Here is a 20579-nt window from a genome sequence, read left to right as displayed (position 1 = left end):
AAAATTGATTGGTAGTAACACTACTTAGTTGTTACAATATCCTATCCTTTTTTTATTTTGTTTCATAAAGAAGTGTGTGTCTTTTTAAAAGATATATACGTGGGTCATTTTAAAAGAAAAATGTTACAAAAAGTGGATTTATAGCTTTATTTATTTTTAGTGAAATTTATATCTTTTTGTGTATATCTATCTTAAAATGATATAAATTTGTATTCTTTAAAAGAATATACATTACCCAATGGGTGCAGTTCAGTTGGTTCCTTGGCGCTGAGTTAGTGAGGTTGGACATGTGTTCGATTCCCGCTGAATGCATTCTTGGGGAGGGGGCTGAACCTTTAGCCATCACTCACCCCCGCACTCCGAATTAGTCTCATAGCCGGCTCAAAGAGTCGAAGCTTGTGGGATACCGGAGGGAGCCAACTCGGCTCAAAGAGGTAATTAGGGTTGGGTAACTCAAAAAAAAAAAAAAGAATACACATTTTTTCTTTATTTAATATTAATTTTGGAAATGATTATGTTTATTATTATTTTAACCTTATTATTTTTATTACTTATTTATTTATCGTCAGATCAATTTAAAATTAACGATTAAAAAATAACTGTCACAAATTTCAAATTGATTTAATAATAATCAAATAAATAAAAGAGTAATAAGATTAGTAATCATAACTTTTCCCGTTATTTTTAGAAAGATTAGATATTGTTTTTGTTTGACAAGTTCTTGCTTATTTTATAATCAAAGGCAAGAAAAGAAGGGTTACAAGTTTTCAAACAACACATCGCTGTTGGATTGTTGTAGAACCACCAATTGTCCGGCTTTCTCATTGAATCTCTCACCCTCTTTCCGGTTTTATCTGTTCTCATTTACTTTGTCATTGTTTTCGATACAACATTGATTTTCAGCCAAACCACAAGCCTTCTTTTTCTTTCATTGTTTTTCTATTTTTATTTCTTTCTAATCCCCACACGTCAGATTTACTCAATAGCTATATCGTAAAAACAGTTGACTGGTTAGCTGAAAACTGTTGAATGATTAAAAAAGTAATCTTCTATAATTTTTATTTTTCAATTCCAGGATAATTCGCAAAACAGTAATACTAGGTATAAAAAATTTGTAAAAAAATATTAAATATCTTATAGCAATTACGATTGAATAGAAGATTTAAAAAAAAAAAAAATAACTAGCAATATACAAAAAAAAATTGTAAATTTTTTTTCATTAGATGTTTTACGAAATACATTCATATTATTTAGAATCTTTTAAATTAAAAACTTATTAGTTGCAATAATATCCAAAAAAAATATTCTTACAATAATATTTGAAAGGATATATGAAAAAAATAATACATGTCATTAACAAAATTTATAAACTAAAGCACCTAAATATCCTTTTACCAACGCCGCAGCTAACGGTTTTCTCCTTGTGCCATAAGAGAAGTTAGATAGATGAGAATGAGATGAGATTCATCTTTACTCACAGTCACAACTTCCATGCTTTAATCCCATTTGCCCCCTTTTCTTAATATTATCTAAACCTTTATTTGGTTTAAAAGAGGAGAGAAGGCATGAAAAATGCTCGCTTGTTCATATAATATGTTTTGTCTCTTAAATTACATGACAAAATTAGTGTTGGAGAGATATAAAATAATTAATATATTATTATTCAATGTTATAAGATTTTAGGTTAAAATAGTGTTTATATGGTATTAGAGCTTCAGTGATCATCAGATCACGAGTTCAATCATTATCGCCTCTCACTTTTTAGTGGAATTAAGTAAGGGTGTGTGTTAAAAGATAATATAAAATCTTTAAAAAGATATTACCCAATAACTTAAATTTTTAGGTTGAATTAGTTATTTACATATAATAAACACCAGTTCAACCCAAAATTTTATGGCGTTGGGTGAGACTTAATTAATCATTTTGTATTTCTCTAACACTCTCTCTCATACAAGAGCTTTTTTGGGCTTAAACGTGGATATGACACAAATTTATTTTTTATTTGTTTTGTGTTGCACACGTCAATTTTTTTGTCTACCTTGTACTTTTTTTAATTTCACCTAAAAGTGAAGACAGTGAAGATCAAACTTGTAATTTTTAGTCACGAAAGCTCTAAATACCATAATAACACTTCAACCTAAAACCTGGCATTAGATGAGAACATATTAATTATTTCGTATTTCTCTAATAATTAGTATATGATTTTTTTCACTTAGTATTATATAAATTTTGTTATTTATTCTTATTTTATGTATTAATAAAAAATGAACAGTATAAACCTGTTTATGACTAATAAAATTACACAAAACGCAATCAATAATAGTTATTTCGGAAGCTGCTAAAATTGATCTAGTGATAAAAGATTTAGATAATTTATATAAGACCGTAGATTCAAATTTCGATGTCATCATTTAGAAAACAAAAAATTGTTGTTTCGAAGGAAGTGAAAAATTTACGGTACTTCGATTGCACGACTAACTAGATGCAATTGGCTATTTAAAATGAGAAATTTTCTCCTATGTATGTGCGAAAAATAGATAAAAAAAATTTAATTCAAGTGTTAATTTTTTAATGAAAATAGTAGATATACCAAATGGACCGAAAATACTTTCGGAGGGAGAGCCTCAACATGTTCCTTGCCTTGTTCTCTTCACCTTGTTGAGTCCCATCCCGTGACTCTCCAAAATACTTTTATTTTTCAAATGTTGGGTCGCTTTTAAATATGCAATATGTTCGTATAAATTGGCCCCACCTAACAAAGTACTATAGCAGCAGTAGTACGTTCCTACCCTACTTGTTATGCATCTTCAACCCCAACAACTTTTGATGCTTCATTCAATTTTCTCAGAAAAAAAAACCTTTGCATTTATAACAAAATTTTATTTCTCTTATGTTATGTAATAAGAAAAAAATTATCTTATATTATGAAATAAATAAAAATGAGATTCATCAAAAAAATTTAAAAAGAGACATATACTTTTATGTGAATGTAATATGAGAGATACATTTTATATAACGAGAATATGATTTTCCTTATTATAAAGACTAACTTTTATATTTAGAAAGAATTTTATTTGTCAGTTATCAACTATAAAAGTGCGTTCAGCTACAAATATGTTTTTTAAACTTTATAATGTTAACTTGTTAAAATTTTAATTGATTTGAATATTAAAGTGACTTACAAATATTTATTGATGTCTTCAACTACCATAGCCTTGTAAAAAGCGGACTACCGACAATATTTGTAAATATACATTGCTTCATATAAGACATAAATGACATAATCAAAATTTATATATATATATATATATATAAATGACATAATCAAAATTTATAAGATATAAATATACATTGTTTCTGAAGTGAATGTAGATAAGTTATCTACATTCGCTACTAAAATGACGTTATTTTGAGTTAAAAAATTATAATAAAAAAGATTATTATAACCCTAAAATAAATTATAATTATAAAAATACCTTGATTTTCACCTCAAAACGACGTCGTTTTAGGCTCAATGTAGATAAGTTATCTATATTGACTGTAGAAAAAACGATATATATATATATATAGGATTATAATAATATATATATATATCGTTCGCTTTTTCTGCAGTAAGCCCAATACGACGTTATTTTGGGGCGAAAATCATGATATTTTTGTAATTTTAATTTATTCCAGGTTTATAATAGTCTTTGTATTTATAATTTTTTAAGATTTCAATACCAAAATGACGTCATTTTGGGAATAAATGAAGATAACTTATCTGCATTAACTGCAGAAATATTTTTCTCATATATATATAGGATGTTTTGATATTGGTGTCAAACTTTGAAATTTGACACCAAATCTTAACCGTTGATTTCTGTTAATCAACGGTTATCATTTATTGTGAATTAATACTTAATTAATAAGTTTGATTGACGTAAATCATAACCGTTGATTAGAGGAAATCAACGATTACAATTTAGTGTCAAATTTCAAAGTTTGATACCGATGTTAAATGATTCTATGCTATATATATAATAATTTAATTAATAATAAAATAAAAATAAAAAATAATATAAATATGAAATGATCGTATATGATTAAATATTTATTACTGAACTACCAATTCTTTAATGAGAAAATATTTGTCCTTTTAAATGATACAATTTATTTCATTTCACTCTCATAAAGAGATGAGACACACACCTTTATATTTTTTTGTCCACTATCTCTCCTCCTTTATCTATCTGTTTCTCTCAATTAAAATGACATAATTTTACATCATTTAAAATGATACAAGTCTTCTCTTCTTTAATTTAATGAGCAGACATCGTTAGCGGCAATCCACATTTATCATTCTTAATTGTGTAGGACTAAGGAAGGTCAGTTAATTATTGTTATTTTTAGTTTTTTTTTTGAAATTTTTTCAAGGATATTTTCAGCCCAAAGTCAAGGATGAATCTCCTCTAAGCGGAGTGATTATGTGAACGTGAATATAGCCTCTCTCAGCAAATTTCTATACACACGATCAGAGATCGAATCCTTATTAACATGCTTAGAAAATCCAGTTATCTACTAACTATGTCGGGCTATGTTGGTTATTAATTAATTTTATTACAAACATGGCCATATATTTTTCATATTCCTCTACTATATCAATATATATGGCATTAATTATAACATTAAAATAAGAGATGGTAACAGCTGACATAAAAAGTATTACGTATCAACTGATAAAATATAAGAGAATCTTCTCGAACCGAAAACTTGTAACAAATATCACTAATTATTAATGCAACAATAATGAAACAAAAAATTTGTGTTTTTTGTTATAAAAGATGAATTTATTGTATTTCCAAAAAAAAAAAAATTATCTCTATACATCCAAAAAAGAGTATTGGATCCATGTAGGTCCATATAAGTAGTAGAGAGAGAAAAAAAAGAAGAGATCCCATAAAATTTTATGTATATAAAAAATAAATTTATTTGTTATAAAATGAGAATATGTTATTTTATGTTTATCTTATCTATTAATTTTCAATACAGTTAGATCTTAACTAATCTTTATTATTTTATTTTATTTTAAAATTATGATATAATAATATTAAAGATTAATTGTTAAAATAAGCATGAAAAAAATATAACCACAACAACTTATCCCTAAAGAAATAATAAACCCATAAAAAAAGTTTTACAAGAGCTATGTTGTAGGAAAAATGATTGTGTTATGTTATAGAGATTCATTTTGCGTGTTGTAGTTTTTATTTTTATTTTTTTCTTCAAAACATGCGGGTCTCACAAAATATTGTTGTGTGTATAGAAAATTTTTTGTAGTCATCTTAAATAACGAAGGCAAATTCCTAAAAAAAATTAGAGAACTAAAACTCACGCAACCGTGGGCGATGGCTGTGATGTTGTTGGACCCACGACCCATTTCTCGATGTTTGGTAGTGTGCATCGTAGTTAATTGGTGCCATATAGAAACTGACCGGAACCGCTTCCATAAGTGGCTGCTTTTGCAGAGTCTCAGTGACATGAGTCGGTTTCTGCGGCTTCGATTCATGCAGTGCGCCAACTCATCTTGCTCCTCCCGACACGTGCCGTTGGAGGGACCACTCTTGCCGCTGAATGAGTGATTGCCACTAAAGTCATCGGGTCGCTGAGTGTTGAGATTAGTGGGACTTTGATCATATTGTCATCTCTTTAATAAAAATTTATTTGATTGTCATGTTTGAAAAAAAATTTGTCAAAATGCTACGTCACAATCTCGCTGGTCTGACAAGCGGCAATGTACTGGACACGTGTCAGCGTCTGAATGGTCAACCATTCTCGCTGGACTGCCCAGCTAGAATGACAGAATGCTGACACGTAGCAAAAGTACAGACATCCAGAGAATGCCTGTACTTTTGTCACGTGTCAGCATTCTGTCATTCTAGCTGGGCAGCCCAGCGAGAATGGTTGACTATTCAGACGCTGACACGTGTACAGTTCATTCTCGCTTGTCAGATCAGCGAGATTATGACGTGGGATTTTGGCAAAAAAAATTTCAGGCGTGACAATCAGATAAATTTTTGCCAAAAAGGTGGCAATATGGTCATTGTCCCGAGATTAGCAGTTGTTTTGTAGTTAATCTAATCTGATCACTGAATGTTGAGATTAGTAGTTAGATTCTGCATACATATTTGATCTTTTGATTCTCAAAATTCATCGATTGAACCGGTAACTTTCGGGTTAGAGGTCATTATATTTTTTTAAAAAAAAAATTACATACAAAAACATGTTATTTGATGTTAAAAAACATTAAAAAAAATAAAAACTTGCTTTTGTCTTGATTTGGAATTATATTTGAAATTTGAATCATTTTTCTTCTTCTCTTCCGATCTTCTCTTCAGATCAGGTTCAATCTTCCTGATATGATGGCCTCCTCCGCCGTGGTGGTTCCACCTATCCTCTGCAGTCTTCTCTAGCCCTCTCATTCGCCGTGCTAGTTCTTCTCTCCCACTGTTGATTCGTCCTACCGCCTCTCCTTTGCTGTTATCTATTGGGCAAAGGATCTCCTTTCACATGTTGTTGTAAGTGTGTGAAAAGGACAAGAGAACTTGAGTTTGATGATATAACTTTTCATTAACCTCATTGGGATATATATTTTATACGTTAAGGGTGTGCAAGACAACCTTCTTGGAATCAATATTTTTTTTTTAATTTATGACTCCAGAAACAGAAATGGATAGAAAACTCGTTTGCTAAAATCGATTTATTTTTTTTTGTTCCCAGAATTAACCGGTTTAATTTTTATGCTAGGTAATAGAAAAAAGAATCAAACTTTTTTTTTGTTCCCGCGTACAAAATGAGAAACATTTGTCTCTCTCAATCACTCTCCATCACTACCATCATTACCACCACCATTATCATCTCGACATGACCACCGCCACCATGTCGTACCAGAAGTGTCGTTGTCACCGCCACCACCACGACGATGCCACAACCACCATCACTACCACCATGCCACTATCATCACCACCACCGTCACCAACCACCACCATAGTCATCATAGCTATTGTCGTTATCACCATTGTTGAGATATATAGTCCTACATTGATTGTGTGGGCAACTAATGTGACCTTTATAAGGCCTTGAGCACTCTCACCCTTTGAGCTAGCTTTTGGGGTGATGTATCCCAAGGTTCTTTACATCTGCTAATTGCTCAAGCAACTCTACACATTTCATAAAATCCAATGTTTCATGAAAGAACCAAGCATATAGAAATAGATTGCCACTTTGTTCGAGAAAAGGTTCTTGCTGGTGAAATTAAAACTAGCTTTGTACCCTCTAATGAGCAATTAGCAGATGTGTTTACAAAATCTTTGAGGGGCCCTCGAATAGAGTTTATATGTAACAAGCGTGGTGCATATGACCTATACGCTCCAGCTTGAGGGGGAGTGTTAGAAATATATTGTAATTAGGGTTTCCTTATTTTGTAATTAGGGTTTCCTTATTTTGTATTAGGTCAGATTACATTAGGTTTGGGCTTAACGCATTAGTCTATTTATATATTGTACAACCTTCATCAGTCAATACACAGAAATATTTCAAATGTTCCTCTCTTTTCTCTTGTTATTTAACATGGTATCAGAGTCTCGTCGTCCTCCACTTTCTCTTGTGGAGTTTCTTAGCACAGGTAGGCTGGACCTGTTGCATTGTCCACTCATCAAGTCCAATGGGCTCTTGTGTGAGAGGGCGTGTTGAGATACATAGTCCCACATTGATTGTGTGGGCAACTAATGTGGCCTTTATAAGGCCTTGAGCACTCTCACCCTTTGAGTTAGCTTTTGGGGTGGTGTATCCCAAGGTTCTTTACAACCATCACCACCTCTATCACCATCACGCCACCGCCATACTACACCACCACCACCATCATAACTACCACCACCACGACGACGCCACCATCACTACCCACCACTACCATCACTATGCCACCACCGCCTCAACCATTACCATCACCACCACCACCATCGTCGCAGCCACTACCACCACCATCACCGCAGTCACTTCTGTCACCACCACCATGTTATCACCACCACCATCACCACCGCCGCCGTCACTGCCACCACAACCATGACCACGCTGCCTCCACCACCGCCGTCACCACCACCACCACCACCACACCATATGAAAAGGAAAGTGAATTTTATGTTTAATAGGAATAATTTTTTATTCTATTATTTGTTGTGTTATCAAACACAATTCTCATTCTCGTATTAAAAATAGAACATGTTATCAAACATAATTTTTTCTCAGAAACTATTCCAAGCCACAAAATAGAAAAAAATTGTTTCTTTTCAGAAACAATGTTAGGAAACAAAATGGTTGTCATGCACATCCTATTAGTTTGATACTTTAATTAGCATGTGTAATATTGACTTATGGAGGTAATTGGTTGAATTATGTTGTGTGCATTTTGACTTTGATGATTGATGGTTTGAATTTTTCATATATGATATATATATTGAGATATATAGTCCAACGTTGATTGTGTGGGCAACTAAAGTGGCCTTTATAAGGCCTTGGGCACTCCCACCCTTTGAGCTAGCTTTTGGGTTGGTGTACCCCAAGGTTCTTTACATAGTATCAAAGCTTGAATGACTACAAGGTCACAAGTTCGATCCTCACTGCCCCCCACTTTAAAAAAAGTGGAATTAAAATACAAAACACAAAAGGTAAACCAAAAATTGGGCCTGTGCAATTCCACGCTTCTAGCCCAAAGGGCTCTTGCGTGAGGGGGCGTATTGAGATATATAGTCCCACATTGATTGTGTGGGCAACTAATGTGGCCTTTATAAGGCCTTGGGCACTCTCACCCTTTGAGATAGCTTTTAGGGTGGTGTATCCCAAGGTTCTTTACATTTATATTTTTTTAATATATAAAATCAGGTCAGCGATGTAATCCCGAGAACCGTCGGTTGAATCAGTGATCCTTTGACTCCTGACCTCGGCCGAAACAATGGTCGGGCCGAGTTTTTAAACAATGATTTTATGTAAGACAATTTTATAGTAATTTTTTCTAACCATACTAATAAAAAATCCGATCAGCTAAATGCTTTTCAATTTAATCTTTTTTTCTTTAGCTTCGTTGTTACTTTTACACCATTACATAATATTTAAATGGATGATATTCAAACACACCAATTTTTTTTTCAAATAATAAGATCTAGTGTGCTTAAAAATATTAATTTAAATACTATTCAATTGTAAAAAAAATGTATAGAAAAATTAAATTAATAGGCAATATAACTTGTTGAATTTTTTTTATAAACGATTCAGTATGACAAAATTATTTTATTCCGTAAAAATCATTAAAGGTAAATTTTGGGAGCTTTTTGATCGTTCAGAGAAAAAAAACAGAAAGATATATCTTATTAAAGCATTTGTGATAAGTTATATTGGACTAATGCAGTCAAAAATATACACTGACCATGCGATAACTTAAGAAACATGTCTGGGCAAAAAAATTAATTTATTACTTTTTTAATAAAAAATTACGAATATGTAGTCGTTTTGAAAATAATTACGAAAATATAGCACTCAAACACGCCCACATGAGGCATGTTCCCATGGAGAGAGACATGCACATATGGGGCGTGACCTACTGGCCGAACACGCCCAAGAGAGGCGTGACCCATAGGAGAGAGACACGCCCATTAAGGGTGTGACCTATGAGGAAGACACGCCCAGATGAGGCGTGTTCCAGGGGAAGGTCCTGCCCAATCTGGGCGTGAGTGACACAGATGCAGTCTATTTAAACACCCACCCCTCTACACACTCTTCACAACTCTTCTCCCTCACTATTCTTAAACTCCCACATTCTTTCGCACTTGTTTATTTCACTTGTTTATGGATATTTTGCACTTGTTTATTTTTTAATTTTAAGAATGAGTTCGAATTCTGATATTATTCATGTTGTTTTATATTTTAACGGTAGGAAAGAAGAAGGTCATGGTGGTGTTGTTTTTGTAGGGGAGAAAAGGCCATCACGTATTAAACGGAACTCAACGGTTGCGGAGCTGCATCAGAAAATACGCCAAAAATTATGTCTTCAAGACAACCAATCGATCACTCTAGTCACAGCAAGATTATGGCAATGTGAACAATACATTAGTTTGCAAGTGGTCGATGACGAAGACATCGATATGGTAATGGAAGAGTTCTTGAACCAGTCTAGAAAAGATTTCTTAGAGTTGTATGTGGATACTGCCACCGCGGAGGATGTTGTGATACCAATGAGGTCAGTTACTTCTACTTCTCCTCTTAATGCATTCTCATCTGCTGCTTCAGCTGTTAACATGTCTGAGGAAGATGAACATGACCCTACATGGGTTATGGATGAGGACTATGAGGAAGATGATGAGGAAAATATTGCAATGGAGAATCGTCTTCTTGCAGAGGATGCGAGTGCATCGGACAATGACGAAGAATGTGGCAGGTCGAGTACTCAATTTCAACCATGGCATGATGGAATTTGTCTCGCGTGATCATCGTGTGATTTTGACTGCATTAGCCTGGTATAACTTATGACATATACATTAATAGAGCATATCTTTTTTGCTTTTTGCCTCTGAATGGTCAAAAAGTCAAAATTTGGGCGAGACTGGTGTGATATTGGATTAGATGAACGACACTGACCACTATCTACATTATTTTCTATGTTCTTCTGTGACCCAACTATAGTATAGACCAACAAAATTCTACGGATGTAGTCTGTTCCAGGGTTTTCAAATTTCATAACTCGAGATTCAATTGGTATCGGTCGAGATAAACACTTTTTTACCTAATTTAATTCGACTGTTCGAATCAATTCATATCACGTGACAATATTATATTCAATTTTTTTCCTTCACAAATATTTAGATTGTAAAACTCTCCTTTTTAATTTATTATTTATAATAACATTGATTGATACCGTTAATACAAGCATCAATAATGTGTAAAATTATGAAGCAACAATTTCAAGCAATCTCACATTTATTTTTGATAAGTATATGAAATATTAGGCTTGACCACACATGGTTGAACTTGGTTCTGTCGCAGTCTGCAGTGACGGGACTGCATTCCAGCCTCATATCAAGTGTTTCGTCTGATGAAACGCTGCTGAAATAGTGTAACCATAGTATTTTTTGATTCCACTAGCTTGTACTTTTTACGTTTTGCAATTAAAAAGACATCCATTATCTTCGCAATCATGACATCAAGGCAAGAAAGAAGTGGATAGTACTATGACAAGGACATAATTGGTTACTAGGAGTGAGAAATAATGAAGGGTGTTTTATCAAAGAAAAGGAAAGGAGATTGTAAGAATATGAGACTGTTGCTTTGACTCAATATAGTAGTATTTTTCTGAGCAAACTTCCCCCAAAGTTGAAGGATCTTGAAAGTTTCACAATTAATTCCTTGTAGTATCGACAACAACTACAAAGGACGAGCTCTATGTGATATGAAGGCAACTATAAATCTGATACCATCCTTAGTGTTGAACAATTGAAAATAGGAGATAAACCCCTACAAATGGCAAACATGTCTATAGTTAAACCTGAAGGGAAAATAAAAGATTTGCTTTTTGTGTGGATAAATTTATTCTACTTACAGATTTCATTATCTTGAATTATGAAGCTGACACTGATGTCTCTATTATTCTAGGAAATTCGTTTCTGGCAACAGGGAAGAAGTGATTCATGTCCAAAAAAGAGAATTGATAATGAGGGTTAATGATGAAAAGGTGAAATTCAATATGATGAAAGCCACAAAACTTCATGATGATGACAGGGAGGACTACTCTGCTGTCTCAGTATTAGATGTTGTCATCACTGAAATGCAAGAAGAAGAAGATGAAAGCTCTGATGAAGAAGGAAGCTAAGCAAGTAGGTGAGGAACAACTACATCAGTTAAACATGAAGGAGAGGAGGGAATGTCAATTTGAGCCCTTACAAAGAACAGAAGCAGAGTTGAATCCTAAGAAGTCGTCTGCGATTCAACCACCTGAGTTGGAAATGAAGCAACTGCCCTAACATTTGAAGTATGTATATGCAAAAAAGGAAATAAGCACACATACATACACACACGAGTTAACATTTCTCCAGCTACTTAAGATAAGCTTATCTCAATCTGCCTTTTCTAAATATGTACTACGAGTAGTATATAGTTATAACATTAAAGTTATTTTTTTCTCTTTTTATTCATTTTTCAAAACTTGTCTGCTGACGTGGAGAAAGAGAGAAAAAAGTAACTTTAACATTATAAATATATACTACATGTAGTACAATGGCTGGAGAAATATTTTTTCATATATATATATATATATATATATATATATATATATATATATATATATATATATATATATATATACGGGTTTACTTTTTTTATCACAAGAGATAACATTAGTTCCAATTATCCCAAAACGATATCATTTTGAAATTTGGAGGAAAAAACTGTAATGGTAAACACTAATACAATTTCAAAATAAATTAGAATTACAAAAATACATTTATATCAATCTCAAAATGATATTGTTTTGAGATCCCGTATAAGAGATAAGTTATTTTTTATGACACGAGAAACATTAATTCTCTCTATATATTTTGATTGTATATTGTTGTTATGGACCCATATAAGGGCCCATTAAGTGATAGGCCCAACAAGGGGCAATCCAAGATTTCAATCAGCAATAATCATGGATAGATATCCATCAAGGATAGTAATCCTAATACGACAGCATAGCAAGTAGGCCTAGGCCTCTGTCAGGGGTCCAGGAGGTCCATCCACGCTACCCATAGGTAACCTCTATAAATACAAGGTAAACCCTAAAGGTACGGTACGCTCTCTCTTACTATTATGCTATCACTGTGCGCACACACACACCCTCTTTGGCTAACACCGTTATAGTATTCTGTGCACAGTGATCTGCTCGACTAAAGGGTATCTCCTTCATAAATACCTTAGAGAGGGCACCAGATCCAAGATAAACACACCAGCCTATTGGGCTGGACATCTCTGTCTCAAGGACAAAATATTGGCGCCGTCTGTGGAGAATTCTACTTCTTTGAATTGGAAGTCCCCACTAACCTGACAAAGGATGGCAATCCAGACAAGGAGTAGTAGCCAGCAGCCACCCCAGAACCAGAATCAACCGTTGGATCCGGTCCTGGAAGAGGTAAATCAGCCTCAGAACCAGATCGGAAACAATGTGGACTATGACCATGTCCAGGTTGAGAATGACGTCTCAGACACCGCGTCTACTCCAGCGCGTCGAGACAGGGGGCTGATGCGATTATGGCTCCAATAAGGAACAACCCTTCCCAGCACCCAGGAGATCTTGCTCCGCGTATAGCCTAATTAGCCGATCCGGATACTCGGTTGGCTAACAATGTATTTGCTGCGATCATGGAGCGGATTGAGAATTGGAAACTCGTAATAACCTGCAACGGCAACAGGACTTTCGGGCGATACGGGAGGAAAACACCAGGGGAATCAGAGACTTGGAACAACGCTTGATAGGGGTAACCGGACCAGGGGCAAGGAGAAACTAAGGCCAGAATGCCAATGGCTGGGGAGGTGATCGCAACCATGTTACTGATGAGGAGAACTATGAAAGACAAACCCGGTGAACACGGTGAATCCGAGTTTGGAAAACCAGCCAATGGATGGCCAAAATGCAGCTGGACTAACTTTGGCTCAAGGAGGTTCAGCAAATCCTAACGGTGGAGTAGACCGGGAAAGAATCCAACACAGCCAGAATGCTCAGAACATCAGAGGGCGAGTGGAACCCGGTCAATACAGAAGGAAATACAGCAGAGGACAGTATAACAACAACCCCTTTACTGGGGAGATTTTGAATGCACCCTTCCCAGAAGACTTTGATTCGGCACGACTGCCGAAATATGATGGAAGTCAAGATCCACAGGTCCATATCGATGCTTTCGATACGGACATGTACATTCGAGGAATAGATGAGCCCCTTATATCTCGGATATTTGCAATAACCCTAACGGGAGCAGCACAGGCATGGTTTTCAACCCTTCATGCTAATTCCATCAGGTCTTTTGAAGAATTTGGGCAACAGTTCCTTTTGAACTTTGCAACTAGCAAAAAGCATCCAAAGTCCGAGTTCGCATTGGGAAAAATACACCAACAACCCGGAGAAAACCTCCAGAAATACCTTAACCGGTTCAAAGATGTTGCACTACAGGTACCGGGTTTACCAGTAAACGTCCATGTACATCTCATCGTGGCTGGGCTGGATGGTGCATCCAGGTTAGCCAAGTCGGTCTATAAGGACCCAGTGAGGACGTTGGAAGAGTTCAGAACCCATTCGAAGAAATACCTCGAACTTGAGCAGATGGAGATTGCAAATGCGCAGACTGAAAAGGGTAAAAGAATTAACCCAAGAAGGAGAAGCCCAGCCCCGAAAGGAAAAGAACAAATTGACAATAAGAGAAAGGAGTTCAGGGCTAGAATCCTGGACAACCGAAATCGTGTACCAGGGAGATATGAGAAGTATACACCATTAAATGCGCCACACTCTCAAATTTGGAAAGAAGTGGCAATGACGGAGATGAAGAAGGTGAAAAGATCCCGGTCCATATTTGACAAAGGAGGTTTGGACAAATCCAATACTGTGTTTTCATGACGGGCCGAGGCACAACACTGATCAATGCTGGGATCTCCGAGATGCTGTGGAGAAATTTGTTCGAGATGGAAGGCTACGCCAATACGTCATCAAAACCCAGGGTGCCAAAAATAACAAAAGGAAGACGGGAAACAAAAATAGAAGTAAAAGCCTGGTTCCTGAAAAGAAAAACAAGGAGGAAAGGAATCAGAAAAACAATTCCAACCGTGATGAATTCCTGGAAGCGAAATTTTATTGTAACGTAATTAGTGGATCCCTGGGGGGTGGAGGAGATACTGTGAATGCCAGAAGAAAATACTTGAAAGAGGTACTCTCCATTCGAGACCTTCCTAAGTTCAAGGAAGACCTGACCAAGCCGGATCCTCCCCTTTTGTATTTCACAAAAGAGGACAGGCAGGGTGTGATGCCGGGACATGTGGACGGGTTAGTCATTGCGGGGACCTTGGTAAATTGCCGGGTTAGGAAGATCTTCGTGGATGTTGGGAGTTGTGCCGACATCATACTCTGGCACGCTTTCAAAAAGATGAACTTGGATGAGGAAGACCTCAAACCTTGCAAGACGACTCTGATAGCATTTAATGGAGAATATACACCCTCTAAAGGCTACATCGACCTCAGGTTAACCTTGGGAACCAAAGAAGCGTTCAAATTAGAACGGGTTAGATTCATCGTAACTGATTTTCTGTCAGAATATAATGTAATTCTGTGAAGACCAACCATACACCAGTGGGACATGCTGGTTTCTACAAAGCACCAGAAGATAAAAATGGTGAGTAGCAAGAACAAAATAATCATTATTACTGGAGATCAGAAGGAATCCAGGGGCTTCTACTTTGACACAGTCAAAGAAATCGAAGGCGAGCGTTCGTGTCCACCTCGGATTCGCCCAGGAGACAAAAACTCGGCAAAAACACAACTCCTCAACACTCAAATAAGTCGGTCAACTTGTTTGAACTAGACATGAGAGAAGAAGTAATCCCGAGACCTGAGCCCGATGGTGAATTGGAAGATCTTGCATTGGGGAAAGAACCCGGTCAATTTACACGAATTGGTAAGACCATAGACCTTCCTATCAAGCAAGAGTTGATCCGGTTCCTTGAAAACAACACAGATGTTTTTGCATGGAGATCATCAGAGATCCCGGGGGTAGACCCTGCCTTATGCTACCACAAATTGGCAGTCTATCCCGGATCCTCACCGGTGTCTCAAAAGAAAAATAAACTGGGTCCCGAAAGGAAACAAGTCCTGGAAGAACACGTGAAGGAATTATTAGAGGCGGGGTTCATTCAAGAAATACAATATACAACGTGGCTGGCAAACGTGGTGATGGCGAAAAAACCAAATGGGAAGTGGAGAGTCTGTACCGATTATACGGACCTGAACAAGGTCTGCCCAAAAGACTCCTACCCCATGCCCAACATAGACCAGCTGGTAGACAATTCGGCTGGATTTCAATTGTTGTCTTTCATGGATGCATATTCTGGTTACAATCAGATTCTAATGTACCCAGGAGATCAAGAAAAAAGCTGCCTTTATTGCTGAAAAGGCTAACTACTGCTACAATGTGATGCCATTTGGGCTTAAAAACTCAGGGGCAACTTATCAAAGGATGATGAATAGGGTGTTTAAAGATCAGTTGGGCAAAAATGTGGAGGTGTACATTGACGATATGATTGTCAAGTCTTTTGATATCGCAAACTATGTCCAAGATCTTGAGCAAACTTTTCAAAAACTCAGGAAATATCAAATCCGCCTAAACCCGGAAAAGTGTGCGTTCGGAGTTCCGGCAGGGAAATTTTTAGGTTTCATGTTAACCCACAGAGGGATTGAAGCCAACCCTGACAAGTGCAAGGCGGTACTTGATATGAAGGTGCCACAGAATAAGAAGGAGGTTCAGCAGCTAACATGTCGCTTAGCTGCATTATCTCGAATCTTACCAAAATCTGCGAAGAATGCCCTCCCATTCTTTAAACTGTTAAAGAAGGAAGCAATAGAAGGCTGGAACCCGGAGGTCAAGCTGCATTCGACAAATTCAAAAGGTGTCTTGCAACTCCACCAGTGCTCTTAAAGCCGGAACCAAGAGATATTCTGATCCTGTATCTGGCTGTGGGGGAGGAAGCAATAAGTGCAGTTCTGATCAAAGAAACTGATAAAGGCCAGGAGCCGATTTACTTTATCAGCAGAGCTTTGCAAGGCACAGAGGTTAGATATCAGAAGCTGGAAAAAATGGCTTTTGCTTTATTGATTACTGCTAGAAGATTGCGGCCATATTTTCAGGGGCATCAAATAATAGTCAGGACCACCCAGCCTATACGGCAGGTGTTGCACAAGCCGGACCTGGCGGTTGAATGACTAACTGGGCAATTGAGCTTAGTGAATATGACATAGCTTACGAAATCCGGAAGGCCATCAAGTCACAAGCTTTGGCCGACTTCATAATGGAACTAACACCAATGAACCCGGAGCATAGCAAATCCAGAGATGCATGGAAGGCCTATGTAGATAGATCCTCCAATGATAAAGGAAGTGGAGCAGGAATTATTCTCGAAAGCCCGGAAGGGGTGACTATAGAGCACTACTTGAACTTAGGATTCCCGACTTCGAATAATCAGGCAGAGTATGAAGCCCTAATAGCCGGGTTGATGCAGGCTAAAGAACACGGAGCTACAAGGGTGAAAGCCTTCAGTGACTCACAGTTGGTAACTTCGTAGATAGAAGGAAAATACTAGGCCAAAGGCCCTCTACTGATGAGATACCTGAATAAGGTTCAGGAAATAATGGCTGACTTCGATGAAGTACAGGTTACTCATATTCCTCGAGGGGAAAATTGCCGAGCTGATATTCTGTCCAAATTGGCAAGTACCAAGAACCCAGGCAACCACAGAACGGTGGTACAACAAAGTATAACGAAACCGAGTTGTGTGATGGTCATCACCTCTGCAAGTGATTGGAGACAACCCATAGTGGTATACCTTGAGAAAGGAATACTGCCAGAAGATCGACTGGAATCCAGAAAGTTGGTCCGAGATGCGACACAATATACAATTGTGAATGATCAGCTCTTTAGAAAGGGGTTGCACGTGCTTATGCTGAAATGCTTGAATGCGGATGAAGCATAATATGTTCTGGCCGAGATACATGAAGGAATCAACGACCATCACATGGGAGGCAAAGCTTTGGCTAGAAAGGCCCTTCGAGCTGGTTACTGCTGACCGACAATGCAGGCAGATTCAAAAGACCATGTCAAGAGATGCGAAAGCTGCCAGAAGCATGCCAAGTTAATTCTTTCACCACCCGAAGAGTTAAAATATATCTCGGCACCATGGCCTTTTTTTAAATGGGGAATGGATTTGCTGGGACCTTTCAAAGCTGCAGAAGGGCAATTAAAGTGGCTGATTGTAGTGGTGGATTACTTCACGAAATGGATAGAAGCGGAACCAGTCACAACAATCACCTCAACAAGAGTACAAAGGTTCTTCGAACGAAACATAGTTTCCAGATTCGGGATACCTGGTGAGGTGGTCACTGATAATGGAACACAATTGGCTGATAAAAGGTTCCAACACTTGATGAAAGACTTGCAAGTCAAACATCGTTTTGCATCTGTGGAACACCCACATTCAAATGGACAAGTTGAAGCAGCAAACAAGGTAATTGTGGAAGGACTCAAAAAGCGAATGTTTGATGCCAAAGAAAGCTGGGTTCAACAACTTTACTTTGTCCTTTGGGGATATAGAACTTCTACCCAAACCGCAATGGGGGAATTCCTTTTTCGGCTAACATATGGTTGCGAAGCTAAGATCCCAGTATAAATTGGAGAACCTTCTTGGAGGAAGATAAATAGTAGCGAGCAAGGCGAGCAACAGAACAGTCAGCTACTCACTGCCGAGTTAGATCTTGTTGATGAAGCTCGGGTTGCAGCTCACTGCCGGGATATAATGGCCAAGCGACATATAGCAGTCAGATACAATAAAAAATTGAGGCCAAGAGACTTTGATAAAAATGACTTGGTACTCAGGAGAGCGGATATTGGAAATATGAATGCCAGAGATGGAAAGCTAGCTGCAAATTGGGAAGGACCATATCGAGTTATAGAAAAACTCGGAAAATGAGCCTATATCCTAGAACAGTCGAAGGCAAAACAATCAAGCGAACTTGGAATGCGGATAAGCTAAAAACATACTATAGCTAAATCTGGAGTCTGCCTTTCAAACATCAATTTTGTAATTTGTTTAAAGTTTTTCCTCTATTAGGGATTTGACTAAAGCCGAATATGCCGGCACATTCATGTAGCAAACAATTTGATATCAATAAATGAGGAATTTTTCTTTTAAATATTTATCCTTATTTATTTTTGATGCATCAATACGACATCCGAGATACAAGCACACTTTGTCATACTGACTCTGATCAAGTCAAAATGCTCCTTATTTCGATCTATAAATCAAAAGGGACATATGATACTGTTGTCTTTATCTTAGATAAATTGAATTATAAATTCAAATTATAGCAAATGGTTAAGTCAGCAACGACGAAAACTATTATTAACACAGGCTTACCAGAATGGATAAGTCAAACCAAACATGCATCATAAAATATGACAGAAAACAGAATCCGTATAATGCTTTGAGCTCAGCCAGGTCAAGAATGTATAACTCGCAAAATGCACAAGTTTAATAAATTCATCTGAGTTGCAAAAATTCCCAATACATATTGGGTAAAACTCGGGTAAAAATTAGATGCACAACCCAGCAAATACCCGGTTCCGAAGTAACTCTACTGCAATGGGACAACTCGGATAAGATTCACAATGTAAAAATTGCTTAAGAACTTCGCTAATAAAGGCATTAGGCCACTTGTCAAAAAACAAGGCCATACTACAATCTTCAGAAATGTTCAATGAACGATTAATGAGGCCAGATCCCTAGATCCTTCATCTAGGGGAAAACTCGACTAAAAACGAGATGCAAATGTCAAATCATAAGGCGGAATGTGAAAAGCAGAAAGCAGTGCAACAAATTAAAAACCGGAGTTAAATTGGTAATATTCAAAACAAATCAAACGGGGGCATAAGAACCCCAAATTCAAAAGAAGATTACAAAGTAACCGGCATCCCGGACCTTCATTTAGAAGGGGTGGCAGCAGTCTCTTCCAGGTTCACAGCAACTTTAGATGGCTGACTGCCCAACTCCTCACCATCCTCAATGACAGTCACTTTCCCTTCAATCTGAAGGCATGAGTCGTTGGTAGGGGATACTGAAGGCGACATAATAATTTGACCATCATTAACATATGCACGAGCATTCAAACCAACCACATTCAAAAGCAAATCTGGGTTCAGAACTTGAAGTTGGCTTAATGCATTATAGAAGGAACCAGTGATGGCTTTTTCAAGTTCACCCCGATAGAGTTGAGCGTCATCCTGAGCCTCCCTCAACTTGGCCTTGGTTTCCTTCAACTTGCCCTGTGTTGCCTTCATCTCGTCCTCCACCTTCTCATACGTGATTTTGAAATCACTTAAGCTCTTGCTATTGCAGGCATGAAGATGTTGAAGTTGGTCATGATCACATCGAAGTTGGGTCAGGGAATCCTGTGCTTTGACCAAATCAGACGACTTTTGGTCATATTTTTCCTTCAGCGAAGACAAATCCTCCTTTACTTTAAGGAGCTCGGCAACAGTCTTTGCTGTTTCCTCCCGAGAGGCAGCAGCCTGATCATGGGCACAAGAGATACTTATGCTTCAACGAAACCAATAGTCTCGGTAACCCGGACATTTTTAGGCCGGCAAGCTCCAAACCCTCCAGTCCATTAATTTCCTCAGCTGTAAAAGGACGTGGACTGGAGAATGAATCAGGCGGACAAACTGCCGTTCGGATAGCATTAGACAACCCGGACTGCCATACGGCATGCTTGG

At 37.0% G+C, this 20579-nt stretch overlaps 1 protein-coding gene across 1 annotated transcript; it reads left to right on the top strand.

Moving 5' to 3' along the window:
* Positions 1 to 13675: 13675 nt before the first annotated feature.
* On the top strand, positions 13676 to 15374 carry LOC133313566 (uncharacterized). The gene is made up of 2 exons (XM_061514954.1): positions 13676 to 14613; positions 14675 to 15374. The coding sequence occupies exons 1-2, from the start codon at positions 13676 to 13678 to the stop codon at positions 15372 to 15374; spliced, it is 1638 nt and encodes a 545-aa protein (XP_061370938.1).
* The last annotated feature ends 5205 nt before the right edge of the window (positions 15375 to 20579 follow it).

This window comes from Gastrolobium bilobum, unplaced genomic scaffold (assembly GCF_033153095.1).
Source record: "Gastrolobium bilobum isolate Gb01-03AN ecotype WA unplaced genomic scaffold, APGP_CSIRO_Gbil_v1 utg1760, whole genome shotgun sequence".
In the NCBI taxonomy this organism is placed as follows: Eukaryota; Viridiplantae; Streptophyta; class Magnoliopsida; order Fabales; family Fabaceae; genus Gastrolobium; species Gastrolobium bilobum.
This window is presented reverse-complemented; position numbering and strand designations above follow the sequence as displayed.